The 13,171-nt window shown below is 37.2% G+C and overlaps 1 protein-coding gene across 1 annotated transcript; it reads right to left on the reverse strand.

The window, feature by feature from the left end:
• Positions 1 to 4,141: 4,141 nt before the first annotated feature.
• On the reverse strand, positions 4,142 to 9,858 carry LOC137744877 (auxin transporter-like protein 2). Its single transcript, XM_068484686.1, has 9 exons — positions 9,153 to 9,858; positions 8,719 to 8,929; positions 8,453 to 8,638; positions 8,252 to 8,364; positions 7,969 to 8,152; positions 7,467 to 7,564; positions 6,436 to 6,643; positions 5,962 to 6,219; positions 4,142 to 4,722 (listed from the first exon to the last, which is right to left on the reverse strand). The coding sequence occupies exons 2-9, from the start codon at positions 8,887 to 8,889 to the stop codon at positions 4,498 to 4,500; spliced, it is 1,443 nt and encodes a 480-aa protein (XP_068340787.1). The 5' UTR covers positions 8,890 to 8,929; positions 9,153 to 9,858; the 3' UTR covers positions 4,142 to 4,497.
• Positions 9,859 to 13,171: the final 3,313 nt, after the last annotated feature.

Consider the following 13,171-nt stretch of genomic DNA (forward strand, 5'->3'; position numbering starts at 1 on the left):
TTTTATCTTGATCCCATCCCTTCGTGTTTGGTCACCGTCGGTGTCCTGGACGGGCCAAGAATCACTCACTTGGGACGCACGCAAAAGCTCGATTAAGACGTGTTAGGAAACGTTAAGGCCTACCATTTACTCAATTTGCATCACAACTTCTCAGCTTCTCTCAAATAATTAATATGGCCAAGATATTTCTAGCTCATCCGAGGCTACCATTTTGTTAAGAGTTTTATAATTTCTGTACACATAATAGACATTATATCGAAATGGTACCAGCCGTACATAATTATAGAAGGATTTGGCAGAAATATGTAAAATTATCCCACCTAAATGATTATTCCAGAATAAACTAGAAAATAAGCCCGTACGTTGCATCAGGAACCAACTGTTTCAGGTGTAACTGCTTGAACAAGACACATTTAACCTGAATAAATTCAACACAATCATGAATAAACAAAGGAACACATGAGTGAATGAGATCGATAAGATAAGCAGCTTGGTTTTTATATATATTCAACTGAGCTAACATGTAAAGACATTGCACAATTAGTAGGAAGAAACTGAACGTTCTTGATCCCAAAGATATGGTTGCCAAAAAAATTCTGTTTCCATAACAAACAGAAGCAACATGCAGTTCACATGTATTTTGCCATTGTAGTTAAGATGGTAAAATATGTGTCCTGCAAGGCAGGCACCTATTTCAGCAGTTGATACAAAAACATAGAAAGTGTTCAGTACTTGTTCAAGTAGCTAATTTTCCAAGCACAAATGTTCAAAGCCAAAAATATGCAGAAGCCCTATTTCCATATGAAACAGAAGAAATAGAAGCAACATGCAGTTCACACATATTTTCCCCCTGCAATTAAGATGGCAAAATATATGTCCTACAGGCTAGGCACCTGTTTTAGCAATTACCAAAAAACAAAAAAAGTGATATGTTCTTGTTGTCAAGCACACATGTTCAAACCCAAAAAGGCGGAAAGAACGGAATCACACCCTCAAATGCACCAATGCAGATAACACACTAATGCCCTTTCATACAAATTGTAGGCCAAGATGTGCAAAAAACAATTGCATATTCCTTGAAGGAAAATTTCTAAGCCTTTGTTATATTATGTATTAAGGAGAACCAAACTATATCCCCCAACACTAAATTTGTTGGAGTCACAATCCCCTTGGAAGGGTTGTAAAACTCAAAAGCTTATTGTCCAAAACCAAAACAATTTGTACACGTGCAATATATGCCTTACACTGGAAAAACGTCTAAAATCAAATACAAATTTGTAAATCACGTACATATTTTGTTTTACATTTTTATAATCAAGTAGCAAATAAAATTACAAATTTTCAATAGCCAGAGAGCAGAAATTAAGATGCAGAGATATCCGAAAACATAAAATATACTGTATGGAAGCTAACCGTAAAGGTTTGTGAAGCAAACTACGGCATGAGCTTTCTCTTGAACAAATTGGAGGTACTTTAGCCTCTATTCCTCCTTTTCAGTCAAAACAATTACAAAAACATAGTAGCTTAACGAAAAAATGCATGATGAAATGGATAGTTTTCATGCAGAGAGAGAAAGAGAGTACTTTAAATTTTTTTATATAGTATGAGTTAACTATAAAAATATGTCTAGTATTATATCTTAGGTACATGTATAATAATGCACAATTTGATGTGTGCGTAAGTAAATCTTTTAGGATTGTCAACTAGCTTAAAACATATTGGAAAATAATCAAAAGAAAGCACTTTTAGTTGGTTAACTATTACAAACAATGGAAATTAGTATGAAAGTACCAAACTAACTCCCAATTAAGACAAAAAGCCTGCTTGACCAAGTTTAATAAACCAACACAGATGAATTTAGCTATCATTATTGTTTGTAGCTTCATCTTCCGTCTTTTCTTGACTTTCTCAATTTCTCTCACTACAATCTCATTCATCATTCACTGAATTCAGATTTCAGATATAAATAGAGGACGCCTTATTGACTCTAATCCTCATTAACCAAGCTTAAATGCTACTATTTTGCTCAAATTAAATAAATTGTACCCCTCTCCCCCATTTTCAGCGCAATTCACCACCTAAACAATGCAGTAAAAAACCAAAAGAAGGGATAAAAGATTGTTACCTATGGTTAAATTTATTTACAATGAAAGATGTTTTAGCTTTTTGAAAGAAGTTTTACAAGAAAAGTATAAAATGGGTGAATCAAACTCTTGGAGCTCTTTGAACCACTTTATGAGCCTAAATGGTACAATTGAAAATGAAGAGTGTAATCAAACTTCATGAGCCTAATTGAAACAAATTAAAGAGTAAAAACAACACCAGCCCTTGAGAAAAACACTCGATTAACGACTTGACACAATCTGTTGAATTCAAATTATCACAAAGTTCACAAGTTTTTTTTACCCGAAAATTCACAAGTTTTAGCCTTGTCAAAATGTAGAAGCCCTTGAGTTAGTTCGAAGTGTGGAGGGAGGTAGGATGATGGATTAAGATTAAAATAGGTTCAGCATTCGAATCGCACCGATGTAACCAAAAAAGTGTAAGACAATGGAAGTGCTAATGAAAAAAATTAGTAATTGGGCCCATGTTTTGCAAGCGGTACACTTATTGTTGGAGAAGTTAATGGGAGGACTTTGTTGTTTTCAGTAAATTGGATGATTTTGTGAATTAGTTTTCTTAAAAAACTTGAAGAACACTCAGACTAACAATGGTAGAAAAGCTTTGGAGTACGTTGCTCCCTTGTATTCCTCTTAGATTTGATTACAGAAGCAAATGGAACTCGCACGCGCACACATGCTGTGGTGATTCGAATAGGACAAGAAATAACCATTGGAATTTCACATGCTCAGCTCGTGTGAGAGTGCTCACGTGCTCCACACGGAACAACTTATAAACATAACAAACTAGGACAAATGGCACACTTTTCATCGTTTAGATATATAATTCTAGCCGTCTATTACAAATAGCTTATAAGATTTAAACATTCAAACTAAGAGCACTTCGTTTCAATCCGAGCTGCACTATGATGCACTCCGGTCCCTTTGATCTTCATCAGCAACATCCTAATCAACCTAGTTATAATTGGCTGTCTACTACTCATTTTGCTCCCTTGGATAACTCTTCCCACAACAACTTCATCTACAATGCCATTGAAACAAGTCTACTCTCTGCTTGCTTGATGCAATTTCGATTTGTTATGCCTTGTATCCCAAGGAATTTGACATCGATCAGGTGGGGAACGAATGAGATCTTCATAAGTATTTTATTTACGTTTTAATATAGAGACTCTTCGTAAGCATGGCATATGATGAAATGTGCTTTTTGCTAAAGCCAAATTCAAGCTTTTTGGCGCAGAAATCAGATATCCCACAAATTCCAAAATTGCTTCATGTGTCAGGTTAAAAAAGGTGAATTTGGATGGTACAACATCATATGGTTCTAAGTTCCGGTGAGGAGTGCGGCGCTTTAAACCAGTTCCTTTTATGAAATCATTCAAATATCTAATATAACAATTACACAAAATACACTATCAAATTATATCAATCAAACTTTTTATGTGGTCAATTAATCAAAAATTAATAAGAAGCTTAAAGTTTATTGAGTTGAAACATATCACAATCACTCATTATTCTATAAAAACAATAAAATATACCACAATGCGTGCATGATTGACTTGAAATACCGACAATGACATTTCTTTAAACGCAAATTTCTCTGTCGCTAAGAAGGTTGATCGAGCATGAGTCTCTTAAAGTGGGATCATGCATGGTTGCATGTTCACAAGTTCTATGAAGGATAAAGTACAAGGAAGTAAACAGTGCACGTGATATAGGGGAATCCAAGTGCAACCCATGTGAAAGTCGGAGGGTACACGCCCTATTCTTCCTCAAAACGAAATCTAAGGTCAATGGGAGCCCATTAAAACATGTCCACATACAGCTTTTGAGATCAACCACGTGTGAACGAAAACCAGACAAAGCCCATAACGTTGCCATTTTACAAGGCACTTTGGAAACATGCTAGTAATAATGGCAAATGAAGGCCATGACACGAGGAACAACAAAATCTTACAATATCTCACATAAAAAGCTGAAACACAGCAGAAAAATAAAAACTAAGATTCTACAACACAGCGATGTATGAAATTAACCTTTGGATTTACATGGTTAAATTTTGACATTTTTAATCCACCCGAAGATATAGGGCAAAAGAACCCAAAGAAGGAAAATACCTAAAAACATACATACATATATCGATTTAATTAGCCTATGCTTTAATAGGAATGGAATCATCACAAATCCACACACTATATTATAACTAATTTAACAAAAAATAGAAAAAGGAAAAAGACGAAAAAACAAAAAAACAAAAAAACAAAATCCGGCACACATGAAATGTAGGGGGAAATATTACGACTTCCCCATGTATGGTACAAATATGAAGATTGAGAATTTTCCGACTGGGGAGAGGGAGAGTTCTGGAGGATATGAAGATTTAGTGATGGGGAGGAGCTGCGGCTGCTAGTGGTGGTTTTGGAGGCTGGCACTGATAGCACTTGGCAAACAGCCCAAACGTGTCGACTTGTTTCACAAAGTTGGTCATGCTGGCCCAGCCACCGAACCCGAACCCAATCACCAGAACCCACACCACTATGAAGGAGTTGATCACGTACATGGCAGTCCAGCTTCGTAAAAAGAAAGGTGGCTTCTCTGCAGCATTCTGCAAAAACACAGTAAAAAATTAACCGAAATCAATAAACCTTGGTTTTTAAGAAAGAACACTGCTCTGACTTCTTACTGTTAGTTATTCTTTTTATGTGTAAACGCATCAACCTGTGAATGGTTTATATTGTAAGGATTCCGTGCCGGAAATTTTGATTTTGTTTCCTATAAACTGGAATCAAACTCACAGAAACCGGAAAATTTGAGTCCAATTGTTGAGTGTTTTACATATGGCCCGTGACATTTGGACTCTCACAACTGTCATCACTACATAAACAATATTATTGGAATACCTAGAACAAATAAGCCTTTCGAACAAGGAGCCAAGTATTTTCCGTCCGTAAAACTGAACAGGGTTTTTGGGTTTAGTTTAGGATCCTTAAAATAATAGGAAACCTAATGAAAATGGCTTAAAAACTTTGATTTTTAACGATAAGAACAAAATAAAGGGTAAAATGAATAGTACCAGGATTAGTGTAAAAATATGATTTTTCGTTAAAATGAACAGTACCTGAAGCTTTTCGTTAAAGTTCTCAATAATAAGTCTATAAAGATTAGGTTTTTTTTTTTTTTTTTACGTTCAAGTTGTATTTCACTTGGACCAAAGTCAGCACCAAAGTGACCTAACTGGAGAAGAAAAGAGGCCTAATCAATCAAACAGCTCACCGGAAGGCAGAGGTACAACTCTTCCAACTGTAGCGTATAACTAAACGAAAGGGACTTCCCACCTATCTCAATTCTTCTCTTAACATTTCCAAATCCAAGTATTAAATGATCTTTGTACACTTGCTGCCCTTCTCATCCCCACTGCAACTATTGAAATATGGGTATCCCCATCGCGTGTCCTGGTGGAGGTGCCCGCTCAAACTACAATGTCTAAAATACCCCCACTCAATCTAGATAACTACAAGTCGCCACTAGACAAATCACTTCATTATTCCCATGCTTGATAGTAGCACTACGTGACGGTGACATGGTAATCTAAGGTTACAAGTTCAGAAGTGTTGTCACTAGACTGACCTATCGAGATATCTCCACTCAAATCAGTAGAGGTAACCAGAAGTGTTGTCACTAGACAAAGAACCAAACCACTCGCGCAAGATTGTACGGTGGTACCACTACTGACCTTACATGATAACCAAGGGTTACAAGTTCCGATTCCTCTGAACTTGTGTGTAAGAATTACATTACGTGACATGACCAATCGGAGTTAGGATTAGGAGGATATATATTTTACCTGTCTGGCAGAAGCTTTTCTGTAGGTGAGCATATGAGCTAAAGATGGGATGATGTAGACGGTGAAGCTAACCAAGAGAGCCCCAACTGCAGAGTTGATGGGCCCAAAGAAGGGGAAGATTATCGCCAAGAACCAAATTGGGATCACAACTGGAAGCCTAGCAAGTGCCCTCAAGCAAATGCTCTTTGTACCATGCATGCCAATCACCTTCTCCCACACAAAGTACAATGGTGTACATGCAAACCCAAATGTTATAAACTGCAAAACAATTCCCCAAAAATAGATATAATGTCAGTTCGCTGTAAAAGGCATATCATTCATTAGGGCAATTTAGTAAGGAAAGTGATTTCTGCACACCATTTTATCTCCATGCCTACACTTGAATTTTTTTGTCCTTTGAATTGAATTACAAACAAACGTGTGACAAATCATTTCTCATCGATAATTTAGTGTATGAAATGATTAAGGTCAAACCTGATGGATGAGCATCAGTATAACGGCGGCGTCACGCCAGCCGTTTTTGGGGAGGAGAGAGAAGGCGTTGGAATGGTTCAGGAGCTCATCACCAAAAGCCCAGTAGACAGAGGTCGCAGAAGGAAGTGTTAGTGTGAAAACGTACAGTGTGGCATACAAGTAAATGGACTTGAATTTCTGTGGCTTCCACATGGCATGCATAATTTCCCTGCAACAATAAAAATCCCCCCCCACATTTCACTGATCAGATTCCCCTCACATTAAAAAGGATTTAGATTTCACGATTACTTTACTCCAATTTTATAGCAATTAAAAGGTCAACAGGCACATGGGGAACATTGTTATAAAAATTAAAAACCTAGAAAGTTGACCAAAGGGCCCCCTCAGGCCACATCTTACTATAGCTGTTATGCAACTAAATAAACAAATTTCCAAATCCCTATCATACAATAATATTATATGACAATTAGCCCAAACCATGAAGGATGATCAGTATCTTGAAACAATAAAACAGTATGCTCGATCAGTTATACTTAAATTTGAATTTCTTTTTTCATTTAGAATAGAGTTTAAAATTAAATATCGCATTGCAAAATAACATGTATTCCCTCTATGGTGAAACTAAAACCGAGGAGATAGAAGTGCCCAATGAATTTTCTGTGCAATTTTCCTAGAGAAATGGGGATTTCGGATGGGGGGAAAAAATTGTTCTTTCTCCAAAAGCAAAAACAAAAGTAGATGGGATGATTTTGTCCGGATCTCGAAAACCGAGATGCCGGCAAAAGCTGCAAAGAGAAGCCGTGTAGAAACATGTGAAAGAGTAGGAGAAAAGGGTAATTATAATAAAAAAAAAATTAACGAAAAACTTTCTTATTTTTACAGACAATCATATATTTACAATAAAAAATTAATTCTTATACTATTAATTTTATCTTTTATTTTATCTTTTTCATTAAAATTCAAAATTTTCAAATCATTTTCATTAACTTTCCTTCATAATAAAAAGTAAAAAATAGAAGGAAAATGCTTACACAGTAACAGCATGGCCACCGAACGTGTATAGTATGTTGGTGGCTCCGGTGAAATACAGCACTAGCTTTGTGGGAGCTGTGTGTATCACACCTTCAACCTGCACAGCAATTTCACCAAAAAGCATAAAGCTTTTACCTTTTTTTATACCGAAAACGTAAAGAGAAATAAAACATCTTTGGAAAGCTGGTAATAATAGTGACTGTTTTAAGAGATGAGGACCATTGGAGAACAACTTCTCACGCCAGCTGACGGTATCTCAAAGCTCTAACTAATCACGAGCTGATGGTATCTCTCAAAGCTCTAACTGATCACGCACTACAATGTGTGATATGCTTGAGATGCTAATGTCGTGACATCCCAAGAAACATGACAGTATCTCAAACAATTAGGCACTATACATGTGATAGTGTGTAATACACTTGAAATATCACTAAGTGACACCGGTAAAGTGACATGACATCCCAGTCTCCCAGATGTCGTGAGTTTTGATGGACTTATTACCTGGCCATGAACAACAGCTGCAATGGTCAAGTACCAGGCCGTGTAAGTGGTCATTCCAAGTCCGAGAAAAGACCAAATCCGATAGTTATGGAAAGAAGGTATGAAAACTGTGGTGGCACAGCAAGCTCCGAAGATGTAGGTCCAAGTCCTCTTGTCCAAATGGTCGTTTATGTAATATATGTTACTGCTCCAATCAAAAAGCAGTAAAAGTGAGACATAACCCAGGTGAGATTTGATGGATTTGACGGTAAAATATATAGAAAAATAAGTAAAAAAAATTCACCTTGCACAAGCAATTAGCTGGATGACAGATCCAAAGAGGAGGAAAGTGCAGTTGAAAGCAAGCCCCACGGCTTTCCAGTAGGGGCCAAGCAACCCATCAAGAACTTCAAACCACTGCAACGAAAACATGGGATTTTAATTTAGGTTTATTTTATCACGCACACTTTCACTTTAATGCATTTTGGTGGACACCACGACGAACCTGAATAACGTGGTTCTTGAAGTTAACGTTCTCTTTCTCCTTCCGGTTTCTGTACTCCATGTACAGCACACTGATCAGATAAGCCGTCCAGCTTCCGAGGATTCCGTAGAATAGCTGCAGCAAGATGCCGGATAGAAACCCCAGCTGGGAGAACGAGTACGGCAGTGTCAAAAGCACTTGCGCCACCTGCAAAAGCCAGATGTAGTTAGAATCAGAAACTTCGTGAAACAACAAATCGAGAAAGCACTTTCTGGAGATGGGCTTACTTGATTGGAAGCGCAGCTGAACCAGGCGTCCCAAACGGAGCCTCCATGCCAGAGGAAGTTCTTGACATTAAACATGGAGGTGTTTTCGTCATCGTTTTCTTGGAGATGATCTTCTTTTCCTTCGTGGTCATTGGAGACTATTGCTTCCTCTGCTTGCTTCTGAGCCAACATTGTTCTCGGAACGCAACGTCTAAAATAAATCCAGGTAGATCTGAAACATATATAAAGACAGTAAATAAGACGAATTAAAAAGTTAAACCGAAAAGGGAAGTACAACATCAAAACGCACCCCCAGAAATAGAAAGCCATAAGAACCCCAGATCCAAAATCCCAGAAGAAAATTCCTTCCAAATTTTAATAAGACCGGTACTTCCACAGAATTTAAGTACAAAAAAGAAAACCCAGATTACAAAATTTGGGTTAAAGTCCCATACCTTGCTTGAATGTCACTTTCTCGATCTATGACTTTTTTTTGGGCAATGGATAAAGGGAGGGACTTGTAATTTAAATGCAGAGTTGATGGTGAGTCCGGTTTTTAAGAATTCTCCATTCCAAGAATTGGCAGCAGAGACGAAAGAGATTGAGTGGCCGGCCTTAAATGATTTAACAACAAAATCTGCAGCGAAAGATCTCTCTTTCTCTCTCTGTTTCTCTTTCTCTAGGTAGCTGCTACTTCTGCTTCTGCTTCTGTGTAACTTGTGAAAAAAGCCAGACTTTAATGCGCCACCAATTTGGTCAGAGTGCCGAATACGAAGACGGCGAGGAGCCCTCAAAAGCAGGAAAAAAGCAAAAAACACAATCACTTATGGAGAAAGTGCTCCAGAGGGTGCTGGCGAAGAAGAAAAGACCTTTTCGCTCCTATTCTAGTAAATGCATATACACTAAGCAATAAATATATTTTGCTATGCAATGTCTCTTTCCGTCTCCTTTGGATTAGAGAGAGGAAGAGAGAGGAGAGATGGAGGACCAGGAGAGAGAGTGTAAAAGGGAGAGGTGAAAGAGACGAAGCTCCCCAAATTCCCTGTATTCCAATAAGGATTCGATTCTTGGGGTGACAGAGAATTTGGATGGAGATCAAAGCGAAGAAGCGAGTGAGACGTTGTTCTGATCAGAAAGGACTGAGGGGCTCCATTAAACAATGCACCTTCCCTTTTATAGCCTCCCGGAGAATCGCTTCAACGGCTAAGATTGTATTTTAATCAATTTCATACCAAAAATAATACAAGAAAAATTCAACTTGTGGATGTATTCAATTAGAAGTTTAGAAAAGTTTACAAATTTATACATTATTTTAAAGGAAACTTTAACGAAAAGCTTTCGATACTATTCATTTTACTCTTTATTTTGTCCTTATCGTTAAAACTCAAAGTTTGTAAGTCGTTTTTATTAATTTTCCTTATTTTAAATGAATTTATAGAAGTTTACAGGTATTCAATCAAGATTTTAAAGAGTTTTATAAAAAAATTTAAAAATAGAAATGTATTCATTTTAAATTGAGTAATGCTAGGGAGACTTCTCCCCTCTCCCCATGAGATTTCGAAAGAATTGAATCAAAATTTTACATGAAATCTCTACAAATCAATTAAACTCCATAAAAATTCATAGATTTATAAATCTATTAAAATATCTTTAATTCCCAATTGAATACACCTTCCTAAATGTGTACGTAAAATTTTGGGTAAATTACATAAAACTACCTCAACTATTGGATTTGCAAAGTCATACCTTCAGTTGTCTGTCAATTTCTCTGTTAAATATTGACATAGCTTGAGACAGGGGACACTTTCTATTAAAAAATTATTTAAATATTAAAATAAAATAAAATACAATTATTTAAATATTTTTATAAAAAGAAGGTGGGACCCACCCACCTTCTTCCTATCCCCCCCACCTTCTTCCTATCCCCCCCCCCCCCCCCCCCCCCCCCCCAACCTTCTTCATATCTCATTCCCCGTTCATCAGCCGTTCAACGACACCAATCCCATCAAAGCTCAAACAAAAAATCAAACCCAATCCAAAATCAAATCTCATCATTCCACCCCCAGAACCCCCAAAAATCAAATCCAAAACCAAAATTTCATGACCTCCGAACCCATCAAGAATAAAATCGCATCCCACCTTCCTGAGCCATCACCATTCTGGGTTGTCAACAGAACAAATCGCATTCTGGGTCGTCAACGCCGATGTCATCTGCATCGCCCTCCTACGACTTGATCCTAAGCCGTCTACATATTCTCCGTCATTCTGTAAACCCTTCTGGCGTATGTGTTTTTCCTATGTGGGCCTCGAACCCGGACCTGGTCACTTCCGCATTGGCCTCTCGCTCTTCCATTCTTTGCTCTAGGTGTGGAGATTGGAATAGAACAGAGAAGACTGGAAGAGAAGGGGGAAAGACCGAGAGAGAAAAGGGGAGAGGTGTGGGGAGGTTAGTGGAAGAGGAGGATGAAGATGAAGGGGAGGGGGAAGAGCGCCATGGGAGGGAGGATGAGATGGAGGAAGAGAGGGCACGCGGCGGTGGGGTTTTGGAGTGAAGGGAAGAAGGGTGGGGGGGGGGACGGGTAGGATAGGAAAAAGGTGGATGGGTCCCACCTTCTTTCTATAAAAATATTTAAATAATTGTATTTAAATTTTTTTTAAATATTTGATTAATTTTTTTAATAGAAAGTGGGTCACGTTTCAAGTCACGTCAGCATTTTACAAAGGAATTGATAAACAACTGACGAAAGGTATAACATTGCAACAAATTCAAAGATAAGGTATGACATTGAAATTTTTTAAAGACGGGGTATGAAACTGTGACTGGCCCAATAGTTGAGGTAGTTTTATGTAATTTACCCTAAAATTTTCTAAACTAAATGACAAGGAAGTTGAGGATTAGAGTATTACTTAAGGGTTTAATTAACGTACTAATTTATTATTGGTGACTCATTATTTAGTTTGCAATTTATTTGTCTACCTAGTTTATTCTTGGTGACTCATTATTTAGTTTGCAATTTATTTGTCTACCTAACATTACTCTTTCAAATTTCAAACTAGTTCGCATATGTACACAGTTATGATTGAAAGTATTTTAACAGTTAAACGACTTAAATGGATTTAGAGGAATTTTATAATGTTTTATAGACTTTATGCAATCTGGCCTCAACTCCTAAGATTTCTAATGATTTCTCCCAAATTCACATAACTATATGGCACTCCATCAGACTCCATGAGTTTACTATTCTTCAAGAAAATTTCAAATCTCAATTGAATACACCACTATAGTGTACAATTATTTGTTGCATTTCTTTTCGTTTTTCATATTGCAAAAATAATTACATTCTAGAATATAAACAACACCACTTCAAAAGAATTGACAAAATAAAATATTTGTTAAATGTGTGTTTATTGACATTTCAAAATAGTTGATATGCGCTCATACTATAAGAGCATTTCCATTGATTGCCTTTGGCAAGGACAAGAGCAAGAGGAATGCAATTACTCGATCAACCTCCAGCAAGCCGAAAGAAATGAGGGCAAGTGATGGGGCAAGCCATGCCTGCCTAAATGATTGTACAATTTAAGTTCAGCCTTCCACCAACAGACATGGCTATCATCAGCATGACGTAAGCCACGATCTTTTCATTTTTTACAACTCACGTGTGCAACTTGTGGAGCCTGAAATAATCCTAAAAAATCTTAGAGGCAACATGTTAACTTTTGCTCAAGAAAGACAAGATAGCCCTCATTAAATGGGCAGGCTTCTTAGATACTCTCACACGCAGCTCAACAACCCTAAAGGTCTAAGCAACTGAATACGATTACCTACAGCTCACCTGCTTATGGTAAGGAAAAGTCAAAGCATTAAAGATAAGGATTAATTACCCAAATCCGATCTTTAATAAATTCCCAATTGAAGATTGACTTCATTCAAGTAAGTAATCCATAATTAAATCAATTAGGGATATTTACACCTTTATCCCAAGATATTATTTCATATTTAATATCTTGAAAATATTCTCTCCATAGACTTTGGCCAATAGAATGCCGCCATGTGTAGGGTAAAAACCCTACACCATGGTCAGCCCTCTCCCCCTATATATATCTCAAATTCTATCAAATTTTAGTAAACTTTTGCTACCCTAAAAGCCCTAAACATATTTGCTTTTCAAAGAAACTAACTTAGGCATCAGAGATCCATTGGCCTAATCCCCCCTCCACCTCGTGGGCGCATGAGGCTTAGGTATTTGACCAAAGGTGTTGATTGTTTTGCAGGTGCATTTTCATCAAAGCAAGAGAAGGTAGAAATTTACATTGACATAACCCACATGCAGAATTAGGGCGTGAGTCAACAAAACCTGCAGTGATATGTTCCCTGTTGCAGTAGCTTCAACAAAAGAGCCCAACAGCTCTATGACGTGGTGCAGTGAGAGTTGTTAGATTTTCAATTACCTGATGATTTGGGTTTTCAACA

This window comes from Pyrus communis, chromosome 9, assembly GCF_963583255.1.
Source record: "Pyrus communis chromosome 9, drPyrComm1.1, whole genome shotgun sequence".
NCBI lineage: Eukaryota > Viridiplantae > Streptophyta > Magnoliopsida > Rosales > Rosaceae > Pyrus > Pyrus communis.